Below are 18,533 nucleotides of genomic sequence, written 5' to 3'. Positions count from 1 at the left end.
TAATGACAAGGCAAGTTCTTTTTGTAAATAAAATATGCTGTTGATTATGCTGTTATATTTTTTTCCTGTTTTCAGAAGATACAACAACTGTGATACATACTAGTATTTTTAAAGTACACATTAATAAAAAGTTTTAAACTTGGATTTGCTTATGTTAAACGGATCAATTTTTTTTCGGATTAATTGCAAGCTAAATTAGAGCCTTTTACCTATTTCCAGCTTTAAAATTGGCTTAAAATTACTAGGTAACTTAGGTGATAATAAAATAAATAAATAATATGGAGCTGTTCAGATAATGCAGACAGAAACACCCAAACCAAAAGAAATAAATCTACTATATCAACAAACAAGATATAATTTTAATCTGGAAAAATTAATCCCTCATTCCTTTGTTTACGACATGGACGTAACGCGTGTACAATTAGACCGATAACGGTTATTCTTTTTTTCTTGAATTCGTTATTATCAGAAGTAGAATCTTATGAAAGGAAAGCTTAAGAAATTTATAAATATAATAATAAAATACGAAAATTACGAAAACTTGAATATGGGCTTATGAATAGAGCCCCCTATACCTACATTTTATTTATTCAAGAGTTACATTAACTGCGATCAACTATTTTTCCTCCATGATTTTTCGCCTAATCAATTATTCATTTTCTTGTTTTAATTTCAAATCTAATTCTTAGATATAAATGTGTATCAAAAACTTTTTTTTTTATTTTTCACATAGAGTTTTTCACATTCATTAAAAAAGTCCTTAATTTATTTGAGTTAAACGACCATAAATTTAGATTAATAAAAATATTATATTTAATTATAAGTATGTACAGTATGGTAAGTTAATACATTATTTTCTAAAAATTAACCTAAATAAGTAATTTTAGGTGGTTTAAAGATGGCAGGGACGCGAATTGGCCACTTTATACCTAAAGTTGGTAGTGATGACAGCGAAATCGGCAAAGAGGGTACAGACAATTTAGTTGAAAATGAAGGAGGTTTTGGGATTACAAGCTTCGGCTTAGACTTTTTCTCGTTGTCAATATCCTCACTTGATGATTCTCCATCATTGAATGGTCTAAATTCCGACGAATCAGAATTTTGCTCATCATACTTTTGATATTGAGGCTTGGACTGTTCAGCTTCTTTCAAAATTAAATCGTGATTCTTTTCATTCTCCGCGATGGGGTCTTGCTCATTGTATATTTGTACTTCGGGTTTTGCTTCTGCTACTTCCTTAAGTATTAATGCACGTTCTTTATTTTGTGCTTCAAGGTTGTGTTCTACAGATTTAGGTGGTATAGCGGGGGGTTTCGGGAGAACAGGCAATGCATATGCGACTGCAATTACACATAAAAATCCAAACGCGTGCATCTGAAATAAATAATTCATATTATTATAAGATAAAATAGCGATAAATAGTTAATTTATATAGTGTTGAATATTGTAAATACTTACCGTGATACTGTAGGAATGGACTGCTTCTGCTGGTAGCTGGTAATTGATGATCCTTGCAGTAGGAAGTCGCTTTTATATAGGTAAGTAATATAATTAGTTGATGACTTGATAAGTCCTTAGTGGATGAGCTACGTAGTCTGTACTTATGAATAATGTAGATTATTTATAACTCATCAGAAATGAGGATTAATTACCTTATCGTAACTTAATCTATGAGACATCACTGAAATCAAAATTACCTATCATATTATTGGAACAATAAGTTATGAGATATTAAATATTATGATACATAAATAAAATATATCTTTATTGATTTACTAGTGGTCCGCCCCGGCTTCGCCCGTGGTACATGTTTACGTTTTCTCTCCATAAGAACCATCCTCGTACTTCAAGGAATATAATAAAAAAAGAATTATCGAAATCGGTTCAGCCGTTCTCGAGTTATGCGCTTACCAACACATTTTGCGATTCATTTTTATATTATAAGATATTTCACTCAATTTATTAAAAAAACTCTCCTGTATTTGTTTTTATTTAACTTTTTTAAATTGCGAAAGCAAAATATATACAACTAACAAACTATACTTAACTTACCTATAAAAGGACAAACTAACTACCCTACAAAGTACAAGCTACTTTTTTCATCTCTTTTATATGCGTCTCTTTTATATACTTATTATAATTTAATAAGAATCACATTTATAAAATCGGTAATTTTATACAATAAACCCCAGACTTCATTCAAACCTTCTTAAAAGTTTTTTTTTTTACTTTTTATTTCACTCAATTAATTCCAAAAATCCTCCTCATAGGCGATCATAGGCAATCTTCGCTAGCAAAGACTTCGTTAGTATGCCTAAATTTATTACATCACATTTGCGGTTGCCTAAGATTATTATGTACTTAGATTACAATGAACATCCTTAGTTATTTTGTTATATGTATACCTTTCATCCACGATCGTTCAAAAATATATCCAGTCTTAAAACCTTTCGCATTCATTTTATATTGAAAGTTACTGTCCTTAAATTTTTTTTTCAATATATTAATTGTGAAAATTATATTGTCTTTCTTCTTCTACGAAATAAAATTAGTGTTTTTGTATAATTATGTACATTACACGCACACAGATGCACTACCTAGTACCTACCAACAATCTTCACAATAATATTATAGTGCACTGTGCAGGTGCAGCGGCTCGTTGTCACGCACACAATCATAACAACTAAAGTAGGTATATGTAATATGAGGAGAATACATACTTTTTGCATGAGTATTATCTGTCTTTCAAGGAACGAAACTCAAACGAGGGAATACTCTTTTCACTAGGAGAAATTTTAATAGCAGTGAAAAAATTCGATTACGAGGATTTGAGCCCTTTTTGCCAAACCGAATCCTCCTCAGCAATCGAGTTTCGTCTATTTCTTTGTTTTTATTTTATTTGACAAAAATAATCGGGTTTTCATTTTCGCTTCGTGATTAATTTTTTTCTATTGATTAGAAAATTCTCATTTATTATTATTTTATCACCACTGCTCGAACGGTGAAGGAAATCATCGTGAGGAAACCGACATGTCGAAGAATCAAATTAAAGTTCGACGACATATTATGTCATCCGTCAACCCACACTTGGCCAGCGTGGTAGGTTATGGCCTGTACCCTCATAGGAGGCCCGTGTCCCAGCAGTGGGAACGTATATGGGCTGATGATGATTATCATGATGATGATGAAATGTCATGTACTTTCACTATTTTTAATATACTTGCGAGGTTAAATTGCATTAGTCATTAACATTAGAAGAGACATGGAATAATTTATAACTATACTTTATGTTATTACAAAATGCTCTAAGCAAAAATATGTAGTAGAGCAGGCTCCAAGGAGATGTTCGTTTGCAAAAATAGCGGACCTAAATCTGACTTCTGATATATATTGTATAGGTCCCAGACATCCTATAGACAGATGTTGCCAACCAGTTTTGTGGTCCCCCTGCCCGCACCCCGGTAATTAAATATGGCATACAAAGAAAAAAATAAAAATTTCCAAAACATGCCGTGTGGGGTATCAAATGAAAGAATTTATTGAGTAGATCACGAATATATAGCATACTATATACATTTCTTACACTTTCTCTAAGATTTTTTAGAAAATTTACGAAAATGGTCCATTTTTGAGTTAACTTTAAACCACTATAGATTGAAAACTCATGAATATATTTTTTAAATTATTATTTTAAATAATTAACAATAGTCCATTGTTTACGATTCAATAGTTCGTACAGTGAAATAGTTGCATGGAGGAGTGGGGGGAGCATTCAAAGATGGCGAGTTTCGATATTTCAATATATGTATTTCTTGCATGTGTAAGCATTTTTCTCCGTATTTTTTTCTTTGTATGCCATATTTAATTACCGGGGTGCGGGCAGGGGGACCACAAAACTGGTTGGCAACATCTGTCTATAGGATGTCTGGGATCTATACAATATATATCAGAAGTCAGATTTAGGTCCGCTATTTTTGCAAACGAAACTCCACTGAGAGTCCGGTCTATAGCTTATTACGAAAATTATTATGCAACAAGAGAACAATATTTCAGAGGGACAAAAACTATATGTATTTACCTATTTGTAAGTAACAAAAGAAAAAGAAAACATCAGAAGTGCCATTCAATCGTTTTATTTCCATGCTATCGCTTTATTTATTCACTGAGGTGCTGGTGCAACGGGCAGATGATCGCCTTCCATATGCGTGCCATCGAGGTCAGCCGTGAATTTAGTGACGTAAAGTTTTCCATCTTCCCCAATGTACCTGATCTCTCCCTCAGTGATAAGAACATATTCACCGTCCTCTTCAGTGGGCACGAGACGGCCTCGTTCGGAAACCACGGTACCATCAGCTGTCACATAACGGAGTGAAAACTGCCCGAAATCATCACGAATCTCTTCAAATTCCAGCGCTGGTAAAAGACGCTTAGCTTGTAATTCTGGGTCAACAACAGGCGCACACGCTGCCACGGCGACCAAAGCGAACAAAGTGACAAACTGAAAAATATATATAATTTTTTAGATGCCACTGAAAGAAGAAAGGCAATATAATATACCTGTACGAAGATATAATAATATGGTTATATCTGTTATCAACTTACCAATTTCATTTTTGGTTGCTTATTATTTTGAAGAAATAAATAAATTGATTGCTTATTGTCTTATGATAGATTTCTTTCTACTGTCTAGTATTTATATTCATTTACAGTAGCCTTTCGAAAATTTTCTCATTAGGACCTGAAGCAATTAATACACAAGAATGTGCCTACTAATTATGTTTTGGCATAATATATTGCATAGTTGCACAATGCACAGGTAGATATCATTTATGATTTAAGTCAAATTAGAGTTTTTATTATTTGCAGATACCCAAGTTTTTGCAGGGCCATTGGAGAACGCAGAGTGTAGTTTTTCTCACACCCTTAGATTAGAGTAGAGCAGAATAAAAGAAAATATAGGTATCTACTTATTTCATGAATACTTAACGATATCAGAGAAAATGAGTCACTTCAGTTGAAAACGCTCAAAAATAAATTTATATTTTATAGCTTACTTAGTTACTTAAGTACCTTAAATCAATAAATGATTTTAATTTTATAATAAATTTTATAATAAACCTACATCTTTTGCTAACTGCTCATCATGGGCCACGGACCACGGTGGGGCGCTTGCCCCACCCTGGCTCTGTCCTGGAAGGTACCTTACCAAATCTAAAAAACTGAATTATCTAGGTACTAACTACTAAAAACTACTGCTACTACTACTATGAACATGAACACAACACGTAGGTACACAACACAATGTTAACATTACCATTAACATTAACAATAACTAACAAAATGAGGGTGAGCGTGAACTTTATTTCAGGAAGGTGGTGTCATGCTGAATTTCAGCATGATACCACTACCTACATGATCGCCACATATCATCTTCGTCGGTCTCTTAAAGCATTAAAAAAATAAACTACTTACTAGCCTAATTAGGTTCCGACTCCTTAAAATACTGTACTACGCGAAGCAAAATAATTATTTTTGTACGATAGGTTCCGTGAAAATTGTGTCAATACTCCGTAAATGTGAATAGCAAACTATGTATAACAGCTTAATATAATTATTATAATCCTATCCTATAAGTAAAATTCTTGTATACTTTACGAGCTGATAAAAGCTTGCCGCATGGTCAAAATGTTCATCGCTCAAAAAACCGTTATCACCTATTTTATTCCCTTGGGTGCAGAGTTCGGGCGTTTGTGCACTACAAGGAATTTTACTGTCCGGCATTGCGATTTTTGACGGTCCGGAATGGCACGCAATTAATCTAAATCTTATCTAAATACTAGCTTGTGCACTATAGGTAATTTTAATGTCCGATATTTCATACTTTTCCCTATTTCGGATGGTTTTTTGTGTCTACGAGTCGCTGCTGGTTTGCTGGTTGTTTGTTTTCGAATGTCCACTTGCTTGGATTTTACTCTTTTTACTGCATATGCCAATTGAAAGCAAGCTCTTGTTTTACTTTCTTTTAGCTGGCAATGTGATTTTAAATGACGGTATTGTTATTTTTAAATACATTGACCTACTTATAATAGTGTTAAAATAGTTTCTAAAATATCATATATAAAAATCAAGACTCAGACTGTAAGTAAACTTACGTAAATTTTTTGCACAATGTTTGTCCTCAATGGACTCCTAAACAAGTGGTTTACTTAATAAAATTCGCACACCATGTGCAGTTCGATCCAACTTGAGAGATAGGATAGTTTAAATCTCAAATCGTTTTAGAGAAAGCGGGCGAAGCCGCGGGCGGTAAGCTTGTGTACATATATATAAAAACAGCTCTCAGAATTTAAGAAATGTGACCAATATTTTTATGTACCTTTAGCACCTAGTACCTGTGAATTGGCCGCCGGCCCAAGCTAGCAGGTATGTATACCTTTAGACTCTTACACAAAAAATAAGTAACGTCTGGCGGCCCTGGGCTCTTGGACTATTAGGTAGGCACCCAAAATAAACAATAATACGTTGAGGGCTGAATACATAGATTTTTATTTACATGAATGATATACATAGGTATACATATAAGAAACTTTCACTGAGTAGCATCTGACTCTTCTGCAACTGGCGCCTTAGGCAGGGGGTAATGATCATTCTCCATATGCGTTCCATTAATGCCTGCGTAGTATTTCGTGACGTATATTTCGCCGTCATCCCCGAGGTAAGAAACTTCGCCTTCTGTGACAAGGACATAAGTGCCATTTTCGGTTGGCTCGAGCCAGGCACGTTGGGAGACTACAGTTCCCTCAGCTGTGACGTAACGGTACGCATACTGCCCGAACTCGTCATGTACTTCCTCATGTTCTAAGGCAGGCAGCAAACGCCGTGTCAGAAATGGGTCGAGAGTAGGGGCGCAGAGCGCTACGGCAATTATTACACAGGAAAATACGATCTGAAATAAAAAATAAGAAATAAAATATACACTTAATAATGTATACCTACAAATATAAAATCTACACTTAGACAAAATAAAAAGACGGTTGTTGAGGATGACTTACCAGTTTCATTTTGAACTTTTTCTTGATAGGTTACTTTACGCTATGAAATAGTTTCATCGAGTGTAGTAAATTTTGAGAAGCGAGTTTTTATACATACATTAAAGTAGGCTCTCATTATAAATTATCCTCATTAGTAAAGGACTTTTAGGTAGTTCATAATGTATTACTTCATAATGTAATATAGTATGAAGAATTTACATTAATAATAATTAATCTTAATATCTTAATATATCTTAATATATATTATAAAGGCGAAAGTTTGTAAGTATGGATGTATGGATGTTTGTTACTCTTTCACGTAAAAACTACTGAACCGATTACAATGAAATTTAGCACACATATAGAGGGTAACTTGGATTAACACATAGGATAGTTTTTATCCCGGAAATCCCACGGGAACGGGAACTATGCGGGTTTTCCTTTGCAAACGCGGGCGAAGCCGCGGGCAGAAATCTAGTAATAATATAAGTGTGTACAATTTATGCAACAATTTGGATACAGTAGATTATGACGAGTAAGTCGTTATAGAAGTCGTTAGATTCTATTACTTTGTTATAAATAAAAATGCATCGGATCATTTAGTATCTGCTCAATAATCTTTTGCTATAAAATCTTAAATTGTTCATGATTAATTCAAAATAATCATTTATTCATAAATAAGGCATTCATATTTATTCCTCCTTACTTTACGCATAGATATTTATCTATACTAATATTATAAAGCTGAAGAGTTTGTTTGTTTGTTTGAACGCGCTAATCTCGGGAACTACTGATCCGATTTGAAAAATTCTTTTGGTGTTAGATAGCTCACTTATCGAGGAAGGCTATATATCATCACGATACGACCAACAGGAGTGGAGCCACGGGGGTGAAACCGCGCGGAGCAGCCAGTCTTATATATTTTAGCTACCTACACCGCCACGAACTTTTTACTATAAAATACATACATACCTACGATTCTTAAAGATATTCACACAATATTATTTTCTTGATCCATATTAGTGTACTAGAAAGGATTTTAGATCTTTCTTGGTGTAAATTGTAAAGTAATAGGTTGATCGGGTTTATTGATTAAGAAAGTCTTTACTCCTAAATTCCCTCCCATCCACTGAATGTCAAAATTGCGAATTATCTGAAAAAAAGAAATAGTTAACATGTTAATTATAGGTTAAGCCGTTAAGGTAAGTAGTTATAGATTTTTATGTTATTTGTTTATGACGCTTATGATTTTTTCAAATAAATCTCAATCCTTTGGTAAAACTTAACCTTCATCAAAGTAATACAGATGTTTTGTTCAGCGAGACGTCTCGCAATACACGATCTTGATCCAAAACCAAAAGGCAAACATAAAAAGGGATGTATGTTTTCATAATCTGTGGAACCGCGTAACCACCGTTCCGGTTTGTACTGCAAAGGGTTTCTTACATACTGTGGCAGTCTGGACGCTATCATGTTTTGAGTTACGATCACCGTCTGTGAAAAAATTACTTGAAATTTTAAATACCCAAGGTAGGACGTACCTAGTCATTACATTGACCTATAAATTTGTCTTCATAAAGTAGCGCAATTTCAAATTAACTTGTGTGCTATTATTTATTAATTATACAATACGACACAGTATTCTATTCTATAACTCTATAAACCTTGTTTTCAAATAGGTATGTACTTATATCATAAAACTTTTAGATTCTATAGAAACTAAAGAAATCGAATAATTAAATGTTTACCCCCTCAGGTATTTTGTATCCTTTTAAAATTATGTCGTTTTGCAGTATACGGCCAACTCCAATAGATACTGGATTAAGACGTAAACTTTCTTTAACACAACTTTTTAAATAAACTGCCTTAGATAAAACCGTTTCCGTAACTTCAGAATTTTTGCTTGGTAACAAAGTGTCTAACTCTTCGAATAACCTTTGCTGGCATGCAGGATTTCGAGCTATGTGATATAACGAGAAACTTGTAGTATACGCAGTCTGGAAAATGAAATAATTTAATTTTTAAAATGATCGATGACTTGAGAAATATGTCTGGACTTAATGCTGCTTAAATATTTTCTATATGTGACATAAGCTTTCTCAAATATTAATCAACTCAATTCTCAATTCAGAAACTGACCTAGGTATACGATTTCCACAATCACCACATGCTATTCAGATTTACACTTAACCTGCTTGTAACTCACCGTATCTATTGCAGCCATTAATATATCCACCATCATACCGATTAAATCTTTTATATCTACATCTGGTTGTTGTGTGAAAGAAGATAAAAGGGATTTATCTTTACTATTATGTTCTTCATAATAGTTCAACCTATCTAATAAAATATCCATCGACACTCTGCAACACATAGGTAAATACATATTAGAGCCATTACATAGACGATCGAAATTATGAAAATGTCATATTGTAGTAGGTATACTTCTCCAAATATTCTTGTGATTTAACAAGATTATTATACAATGGTGTCTTGAATAGTTTCCATAATATTCCGTTATCGAGTTTCATAATGCCAGAATTAGAACCAAAAGCAGACGCTATAACCTTGCTACTGCGAGAATCTGGAAGCTGTTCATCCTTTGCAAAGCTATTAAAACGTTCGTTAAATGCTACAGCTCCAATCACTGAAAATTAATAAAATTATTTGCATGGCAGGTATTGCGGATATATGTAATATGATGATATCTAACATCTGCTGCACTCCAACTCTAAACTTCACTGATATTATACCAGATACCTTCAAGATTGAGGCGATTCAAATAGGGCAAGAAATCATCATTTGATGATACGTTAACGTCTTTTATCCATTGAATAAACTCTTCAACAACTTGATCAGTAATGTTCACATACTGCTTGGCGTTACGGGGGCCAGAAAAATTCTTTTGAAATGCGCTTCGTATTCGCCACCACTCTGGACCATTTCTAAAATAAGCTGAACTTAGTTCAAAACGCTATAAGTAATATGTATTATCAAATAATTCTCTAAGTATCAAAAATCTCAAGAATGTATCACGGACGCTGTAGGTACACAATTTAGTCTGCATTATGGAACTTATATGTATTTGCTATCTTATTAATATTATAGGTACCAATACAATCTACAAGCTTACGTAGAAAGAAGACCTCCAGAATTGTATACTTGTTTTTTGTTCATACGATAATGTAGCATCGCAACATGACTTCTCCTTGAGGGATAGCGATCATTTTGACGGAAGATAATTTCCATTAGCTCTGGCTCGAAAACATGAAGTAAGTTAACAATTGGTGTTTCTCTTACTAGTCCCCCATAACGACACCAATTAAGCCAAGCATTTTTGTCTAGAGTATCAGCATCATATTCACCTATAAAATATTAAAATATATTTGAGCTATTTTTGGCTATGTTCGGCATCGATAGATAGAATGTAGATGATGCTCCAAAAAATATTCAATACATAGGTAGGTATACAGTTTTGACTTTCTACGATTTTATTAGGTAGGTACTATAGCTGCTCCGCGCGGTTTCACCCCCGTGGCTCCACTCCTGTTGGTCGTGGCGTGATGATATATTATTATAGCCTATGGCCTTCCTCGATAAATGAGCTATCTAACACCGAAAGAATTTTACAAAACACAAGTCAAACAGTACAATTTATTATTATTTTTATGTTAACTATCTATATTGCATTAAAAAAATACTAGGTATTATTCAATACATTCATTAAATTTAAAGAAGAGGATAATTTGAATCTTACACTAAACTTATTATACTTAATTTAATCACTTACCGACAAAGGGCCAATATTTATATAAACTTCCTATTATAGGATAAGATTTAGGACCAGGAACCTCACTAAATTCGCAAATATTTTGATCAAGATCTTTTTCCACGCGATGTACAAATCGGCATGATAGGAACTTCCTTCGTTCCTTCCTAAGTATTCGTACATTAAACATTTTAAAACAAGGAACGCGTTTTTACACTTTTTGAAATAGAACTTGATACAGCGTTGTAAGTTGTAACGAGAATGAAAATAAAACACAACGATTCAAATTTCAAGCTCCTATGAAACGAAATAGGATGCACATATCATAAATACGTAAAATATAGAAGGCCAGTGAATACATGCATAATGTTATCGTAACGGCGCGTATGGCAATTTAAATTATGTATGTACCTACATATTTCAAATTATACATCTCTTTATGTAGGTAGGTACAAAATCTTTGAATTTTGATTATCTTTTATTCATGAACACAACAATATCGAAGTTATTGCACGTAGTATCTGTATTCTCTTTGGATATTGCGACTGACTACCTAATCAGTCGCAAAGAACAAAGAACGGTACCTAGTAGGTACCTACCTACCGTTCTTTTTTAAAGTATGTTTTTATACAGTTGTTCTGACTTCTGTTGCTATAACCACAATTATTAGTTTTTGGTCTTTTGTTGTAGGTATGTCCATTTGGATGCCTAATAATAGGTAAATCACTATTAATATATTTCCAAATTCCGATTGGCCACCTACGCTACATTATAGACTGGCGAAAGGTATGGCATTAATCGTAAGTCGTAAATGTACAGTAACGGTAAACTCGAGTGGCACCATGCTTACCTATAACTTGTTGTACCTCATACACGAATTATTATTAATTAAATCTGATAATTTATCCTTAAATATTAAGTGACTCATTCTTTTTTTTTTGCGATCACAAACTTTTATAAGTACCTATTTAAAACAAAACTAGACATATTTCTATTTTTCTATTCTTTATAAATTTAGGTATATAGACATAATATTTCATTTAGGATTACCTATTCCTATTACTTATGGTAGTATGGGAATATGTTAAAGTTTCAGGTTCAGAATTTATCGTTATTTTATATTTTAATAAAAATTATATATAAAATAACGATAAACTGTCAGTAGTAAACTAATAATACAATAAAATAAATTTAATATACCTACCTAAGAGCTATGCTTAAGATTAAATAAAAAGAAAAGGTAAGTTTTCATTTTTATTTTCAATAATTTCATTGGAATTTTTGCCTCACATACTTCAGGAATTAGATTTTCACCTAATGGACTAACAGCCTTTAAGTCTAAGCTGTATAAATCTGTCACTATATCTATACCTCTTTTCCACTTCTCAAGACCATTCCATGCTATCATGACACCGTTGTCAGTGCATAATTTTGATGAAGGTCTGTAAATTTTATATCCAACTTCATCACACAAAACATTAAGATTTTTAAAAATAAAATTATTACAGGCTACACCACCTGAAACAACTAATTGCCCTTTATCCATAGGTATCAAATTCCGTTGCCTACAAAACTCTATAGCTCTCTGAGTTCTGTGAACAAGATGTCTACTAATAGCCATCAATAAAGCTGCACACAAGTCATTAACTTCAGGTATTAATCCATCTGCTTCGATTTTATGTTCCCTTTCTTTTCTAAACAGGTTAAGCGTAGTCGCTGTTTTCAACCCATTAAAACTAAAATTACAATCTTTATATTCTACTAATGGTAAAGGCAATTTGAACATGTGTGGATTTGTTGCTTTTGATGCAGCCACTTCTACAGCCTGGCCACCTGACATTTTAGAATATTCAGGTATGTTGCGCAGTTTCATTCTTCTAGAAACCTTATCAAACACTTCACCAGGTGCTAAATCCATACTTTGTCCTAATAACATAAATTTATTCACATCTTCTACAACAGCTAATAGACAATGTCCTCCAGATATAAGTAATGTTAGATAAGGAAAAGAAATACCATGTTCCATCCTAGCAACCAAAGCATGAGCCTCCATATGGTGAATTGGTATCAGAGGTTTATTAAACTTCCTTGACAGATGTTTGGCATATTTCATTCCTATAGCAAGACTGAGTGGTAAGCCTGGTTGGAGTGTGACTGCTATAGCACTAATATCTTCCATATAAACATTTGCCTGTTCAAGGGTATCATTGACAGTTGGTTCAATATATCTTCTATGCAAATCTTGAGCTACATCTGGAATTATACCTCCATTTCGCAAATGTACCAAATTTTGACAATACAATTTTTCTGATAAAAGTTGACCATTATCATCGATAATAGCACAACCGGTGTCATCACAAGAGGTCTCAATACCAAAGATGAGACTTTTAGAATATGATTTGACACTACAACACTTGATAAAACTATTTTTAAAAAGTCTTGAATAAAAGATGTTATGTGCAACTACTGCGTTTTTTAAAATAAGCATCCTGCTTACTTTAGGAGGTTTTGTTTTTACAATTAAATCTTCATAAATACCACATAAAAAATTATACAGTTATATTATTATGGTGTGAAAAAGCAATACTTATAGTAGGTAAGCTTAAAAATAAGTATATTTAAAAAATAATTAAATATCGATAAAAATAAACCGTACTCATTACAATTCTCTGGTTTTAAAATAATTATTATTTATTATATTATTTATATTGTTAATTTTGGTTATCCAATAAATATTGACAGCCTCGAGCACAGCTCAGTAGATTTGACTTGATTTGACAATTGACATAATATGGCACTTGACAGATTGCCTCATAGCAAGAGTGATAACCACAGAACATAATAATACATAATATATACTAATAAAATAAACATAAAATAAAATAGCCTTTATTGCTGTTATTTTCTTAAATTATTACATGCCAATTTCTTAAAAACTAAGTTAATTCTACTTATTCTAATTTTTATTTATAATATCGGCAACAGGGTGTTTTTATGGAACAGCTTGTCTGTCGACAAAGGCCTCCTCTAAAGATTTCCATATATTTCTATCTTTTGCTAAGCGGGTCCATACAGGACAAGCTATTTTCTTAAATTCATCCTCCCATCTTTTGCTTTGTCTACCTTTAGTCCTTTTGCTATCTCTTGGATACCATTCCGTTACTAACTTAGTCCATTTCTCTCTACTTTCTCTAAACATATGTCCTGTCCAACGCCATTTCAGCTGTCTGTAGGTTGTGAGTGCATGTTTAAATTTAGTTTTATTTTTAATTTCTTCTAATTTCACTCTATCTTTTAGTTTTATACCCAGAATACTACGTTCCATTGAATTTTGGCAGACTTTTAATTTATTTTCCTGTAAATCTGTTAACGCCCATGTCTGGCACCCGTAAAGTAAGCATGGCATAATGCATATTTCGTACACTTTCTTTTTTCCTTTCATAGGCATATCTTTATTCTTCATTATTTTGAGATGGGAGCAATCACAATACTCACGTTTCAACACGCACACAATCTGCTGAGACAATTTGTCTGCTTGCTTCCGCGCCGATCCAATTCGCAACATGTTGGGTTACACCCCCAACGTGCCCTCAACTATACTATTGACGACACCGGACACAATCTGTCAGCTCACTGCAGATTGTGTCAACAGATTGTTACTGAAATTGAATCGTGAGTAGCCTGCTTTAATGTCAAATCCTGTCGTGAATTGCTCTGTGGTGAATCCTGTGGTCACTGGTCAAATTATACCTAGTTAGGTACCTACTTGCATACCTAGATAATAGACTTTTTGTGGTCAATTTGACTCAAATCCACTCAAATCCAAATTCCAAAGTACCCTATAATGTATAGGTCAAATCCAATTGTCAACTTTCTCAATTGAATAATATTAATCTCGTTATTGAAATCCATAGGTACTTTACTTGCTCTGTGATGAAATCTAAGTTTTTTTAACCCAAAAATTATATTTAAAATGTGATTTAATATCGGTACAAATAAGTGTTGAATGTGCAATTTACCATAAAATTTCTGCTGTTGAAACTGTTCAATATTTGTTAACCTTTGAAAACTATTTGCAACATATACCTACATATATTATAATATTATGATACATTAAAATTATAAATGTGCACTGTGACCGTCATATATCAGAATCTATAACACTTGCCAAATAATGTGCAAGTACGTAACGTAATTACTTTGCGTTGTGTTGAAGTCCCGAGTACATAGAATAACAGATACAAGGGTATTATTGATAAAATCATGGAGATTTTTGAGAGAATTTATCGCCAGATTATGCGAAAATTGAATGACCTCCCGGTAACTATTACTAAAACAGTGGATATAGTCAATAAATCTGTAAACAATGTGAGAGTTCCACCTCTGACAAGAGACAATGTACTTTTCTATTATTTGCCTTTGCAAGGGATTGTTAGTTACACAACTTTGTCTGTTAGTGTTATGAATCCACATTTAATGGTCAGGTATGTAGTTATAGTATAAATGGTCTTCAATTTTATCATTACTGATTACTTACCGGTATAATTGCATCATAAAATCAAATTTATGTTTCAGGTTGTTTCCTCGGAGAGATATAACAGATGTGTTATTTTTATCAGCCGGAGGAGGTGCTGGTCTTTGGCTGTGGGCGAGACCACACATAGCTGCCGCTACACCAGCTAGGCGTTTTTCATGGGCCTTTTTAGGTGGTTGTCTTTGGCCTCTTGGATCCATATTCCTCTGGGCGATTTTAAAAAGTTCTATTGGACAAAGACCAATTATGGGGACTGTACTTGGAATCACTACAGGAGCAATGCTTACAAATATAGCGGTAGACTACTTCCATTATGTAGAACTCATGTTCTGTGGAGAAGTTCGTTTACCGGACGATCCATATAGCCCTAATAGTGATGATGAAAAATATGATATTGATCTTTAAAACAAGAACTTTTATGGTATTATTTACACACACATTCACAATTATTGTGTAGCACTCCACTCTGTAAGATAAATTTTATTTATGTTATCTAAATGCAAGCAATGTAGTTTTGACTCTTGTTATTGTTATATAAATCATGTTTGTTTATATCTGGTAAAGCTTGAATGTTTGCTTAATAGCTTTTAATATATTTTAAGAAAATATATGTAAAAATTGGTCTCTAGTCTGTGTATGAATTAATTATTAAATATATTGGAAAGATTTGTTTGTATTTTATGAACCCAAAACTTTGTATTTCTTAGATCTTTTCTTTTTTGCATTACCTATTTATATTATTAAAAATACTTGTTTTATTATTATATTCAATAATAATAAAACAAGTATTTTTCTGTAGGAGAATATAAATACCAAGAAGGAAACCTAAGTTTTTCATGCAAAATGAGTTTTAAAAGAAGATCCTAATTATTAAACATCAAATGTGAGAAGAGAAATAAAACAACTAATTTTTTAAATGAATGTTTAATATGCTGGATTACAAAAATACATAGACAATGTTTAGTTATTTTGTGGGGGTTTAGACCACTCCACATTCAGAATCAAGTGATCATAACCATGTCCATTAAGGGTTTGAATAGCTTTCGCAGCATCAGCTTTAAATCTGAAATGGACATAGGCGAATCCTTTGCAAAGTCCAGTGCTCTGAAATGAAAACAAATATGATTATACCACAGACTAATTATACCCATAATTCTATCTAAATAAAAAAAAGAGCTTTCTATACTCAATTTAGAAGGAAAACTTTGGCAGTTTGTTGTTCAAAAACTTTCTAAAAATTCAACAAGCACTATTGATAACTTCAATAACTGGTAAGTACGTCCAATATGAGACATTATACAAGACTCAAAACATTGTATAGAGAATATACCTTTTCCTTAGCGAGATAGAGCTTATGTACTGGACCAAACCCTTTGACAAGGTCGTCAAGATCAGCTTCAACAGCAAAGTTACTCAGGTTGGAGATACGAATGGCTGCAACATCATCACCACGTCTCGCACCAGGTGGCTCGCGACCTGTTCCACGGTTAGCACCTTCACGCAAGTTGGGAGCAACATATTTGTTTGACGATGCAGCTGCTTTTGCCTCTAAGAAAGTAAATCAAAACCGATTAAAAAATTCATCTATTCTATAATGTGAATTGTTGTTGTTTATTGGGTTCAGATACTTAATTCACATTGATCAAATTTTAATAAATATACACATAATCACAATACAAATCTACCTAAGGGACAAAAAAATTATGCAACTTCCTACTTCAAAACAAATTTCAATATACAAACTATCTGTGCTCAATCATTGCTATATTAAAAAAGAAAATCTGAATATTACAGGAACTTTTTTTATTATGAACATACCTGCAGCTTTAGCGGCTTCATTAGCCTTAGTTTGAGCAAGCTGAGTGTGCTTGAATGGACAACTTGAAGTCCAATGTTCTCCTTGACAGGTACGGCATTTGAATATAACACTGCTTGTTGGTGGCTGAAATTAATTAAAATTAAAGAAGCATAATATAATAAAGAAATATTTTTCAATGTTCAGAATATTTTTACACAAACTGTGTTTTGTTTAGATTGCATGAATGAATACAAAAATTTGCAGGATTACATTAACTTCCTCATTGTATTGAGCTGCTAACCTAGTATTGTATTCATGTACATGTACATTACAAGTATAATGTGTAAGATGACCCTACGGAATGCATCTTTAAAACAATACTAAATTGTTGAAGATTAAAATTTATCTGTGTATTTTTAAACTCAAATGGATGTAATGATAAAATTAGCTATGATTATATTAGCATATTATTCTAAAGCTGAAACTTTGTATAACTTACAATTTATGTAATATTTATTAATATTATTCCATACCTTCAATCCATCTAATTCACCATCATCGGGTCGTTGAGCCTCTTCCTTGCTACTTATGAATTGCATAAAAACATCTTCAGAAACATTAGTTGTTGCTGGATTGGGACCAGGTTTATCATTTGCAGAGTCACCAAACTTACTCCATGTTTTACGCTTGGCAACACTCTAAAAGGTAAATGTAAATATTTTTAATTTTCCCTATTAGAATTTGTAGGTATATCTACATATTTATGATCTGATTGCAACGCAAAATTATCGAAAAATAATAGTGTACCTTGGAAACTACACGCTTCTCTATTTTGTAAGTGCGTACTATTTTGACTTTTTTGTTGTCATTATCGTATTTGTATTCAGTCACAATTTTTAAGCCATTTTCAACGACTTCGGAGGGTGGTGGAAGAGCACCCTGATCAATCTCAACTTCATCAGCCCAAGAAGACTGTATTTCATCGGCAACCGGCATCTGTAAATCAAATCCAAATATTACACTCACTAAAACAATGTATTAGTGTACGACTTTTAGCAAAATTATCGTAACGAAATATTATGATTATTGAATAGATATAGAATGAACTGTCGATTTGTCAAACATAACCTCACTTTTAGTTTAAAATAAAGATATAATATTTTTGATAGACGTATTCGCAATATTGGTGAATATTTATATTATTTGTTAATTATCAGAAATGTTCAATTGAATTTAATGCGGTGAAAAAACAAAAAATACTAATACTATCAAATTTAACACTAGCCTTCAATCACATTTATAAGCACAGATTAAAATTTAAATTTGCTTCTTGATCACATTCAATACTTTGAGTCATAGAGAATAGAGCAGGGGGGTAACCGGCATCTCTTATAGCAAGCT

At 32.8% G+C, this 18,533-nt stretch overlaps 7 protein-coding genes across 9 annotated transcripts; 1 reads left to right on the top strand and 6 right to left on the bottom strand.

Moving 5' to 3' along the window:
- Positions 1–789: 789 nt before the first annotated feature.
- On the bottom strand, positions 790–1,613 carry LOC123692790. The gene is made up of 2 exons (XM_045637582.1): positions 1,459–1,613; positions 790–1,374 (listed from the first exon to the last, which is right to left on the bottom strand). Exon 2 carries the CDS (start codon positions 1,372–1,374, stop codon positions 865–867), a length of 510 nt encoding a protein of 169 aa, XP_045493538.1. The 5' UTR covers positions 1,459–1,613; the 3' UTR covers positions 790–864.
- A 2,531-nt stretch (positions 1,614–4,144) lies between these two features.
- On the bottom strand, positions 4,145–4,674 carry LOC123692789 (flexible cuticle protein 12-like). Its single transcript, XM_045637581.1, has 2 exons — positions 4,603–4,674; positions 4,145–4,498 (listed from the first exon to the last, which is right to left on the bottom strand). Exons 1-2 carry the CDS (start codon positions 4,609–4,611, stop codon positions 4,160–4,162), a joined length of 348 nt encoding a protein of 115 aa, XP_045493537.1. The 5' UTR covers positions 4,612–4,674; the 3' UTR covers positions 4,145–4,159.
- A 1,812-nt stretch (positions 4,675–6,486) lies between these two features.
- LOC123692788 (cytochrome P450 302a1, mitochondrial) lies at positions 6,487–11,211 on the bottom strand. Of its 2 annotated transcripts, none has more exons than XM_045637580.1 (9): positions 10,822–11,211; positions 10,165–10,396; positions 9,792–9,976; positions 9,477–9,678; positions 9,238–9,394; positions 8,780–9,028; positions 8,319–8,525; positions 8,008–8,184; positions 6,487–6,946 (listed from the first exon to the last, which is right to left on the bottom strand). In XM_045637580.1, exons 1-8 carry the CDS (start codon positions 10,988–10,990, stop codon positions 8,071–8,073), a joined length of 1,515 nt encoding a protein of 504 aa, XP_045493536.1. In that variant the 5' UTR covers positions 10,991–11,211; the 3' UTR covers positions 6,487–6,946; positions 8,008–8,070. The 2 variants fall into 2 exon arrangements, with proteins under 2 accessions (XP_045493536.1, XP_045493534.1); XM_045637578.1 differs by having other exon boundaries at positions 6,489–6,946; positions 8,004–8,184; positions 10,822–11,209.
- LOC123692656 lies at positions 6,590–7,061 on the bottom strand. The gene is made up of 2 exons (XM_045637426.1): positions 7,053–7,061; positions 6,590–6,946 (listed from the first exon to the last, which is right to left on the bottom strand). The coding sequence occupies exons 1-2, from the start codon at positions 7,059–7,061 to the stop codon at positions 6,590–6,592; spliced, it is 366 nt and encodes a 121-aa protein (XP_045493382.1).
- Positions 11,212–12,004: 793 nt separating the features above from the next.
- LOC123692655 (probable tRNA N6-adenosine threonylcarbamoyltransferase, mitochondrial) lies at positions 12,005–13,588 on the bottom strand. The gene has a single exon (XM_045637425.1). The coding sequence runs from the start codon at positions 13,286–13,288 to the stop codon at positions 12,005–12,007; it is 1,284 nt and encodes a 427-aa protein (XP_045493381.1). The 5' UTR covers positions 13,289–13,588.
- Positions 13,589–14,511: 923 nt separating this feature from the next.
- Positions 14,512–16,000, top strand: LOC123692818. Its single transcript, XM_045637612.1, has 2 exons — positions 14,512–15,284; positions 15,376–16,000. The coding sequence occupies exons 1-2, from the start codon at positions 15,064–15,066 to the stop codon at positions 15,737–15,739; spliced, it is 585 nt and encodes a 194-aa protein (XP_045493568.1). The 5' UTR covers positions 14,512–15,063; the 3' UTR covers positions 15,740–16,000.
- Positions 16,001–16,238: 238 nt separating this feature from the next.
- Positions 16,239–18,434, bottom strand: LOC123692538 (eukaryotic translation initiation factor 3 subunit G). 2 transcript variants are annotated; one of them, XM_045637293.1, is made up of 6 exons: positions 18,418–18,434; positions 17,940–18,128; positions 17,666–17,830; positions 17,153–17,276; positions 16,665–16,882; positions 16,239–16,438 (listed from the first exon to the last, which is right to left on the bottom strand). In XM_045637293.1, exons 2-6 carry the CDS (start codon positions 18,126–18,128, stop codon positions 16,295–16,297), a joined length of 840 nt encoding a protein of 279 aa, XP_045493249.1. In that variant the 5' UTR covers positions 18,418–18,434; the 3' UTR covers positions 16,239–16,294. The 2 variants fall into 2 exon arrangements, with proteins under 2 accessions (XP_045493249.1, XP_045493248.1); XM_045637292.1 differs by lacking the exon at positions 18,418–18,434 and adding an exon at positions 18,266–18,411.
- Positions 18,435–18,533: the final 99 nt, after the last annotated feature.

This window comes from Colias croceus, chromosome 6 (assembly GCF_905220415.1).
Source record: "Colias croceus chromosome 6, ilColCroc2.1".
Classification (NCBI taxonomy): domain Eukaryota; kingdom Metazoa; phylum Arthropoda; class Insecta; order Lepidoptera; family Pieridae; genus Colias; species Colias croceus.
This window is presented reverse-complemented; position numbering and strand designations above follow the sequence as displayed.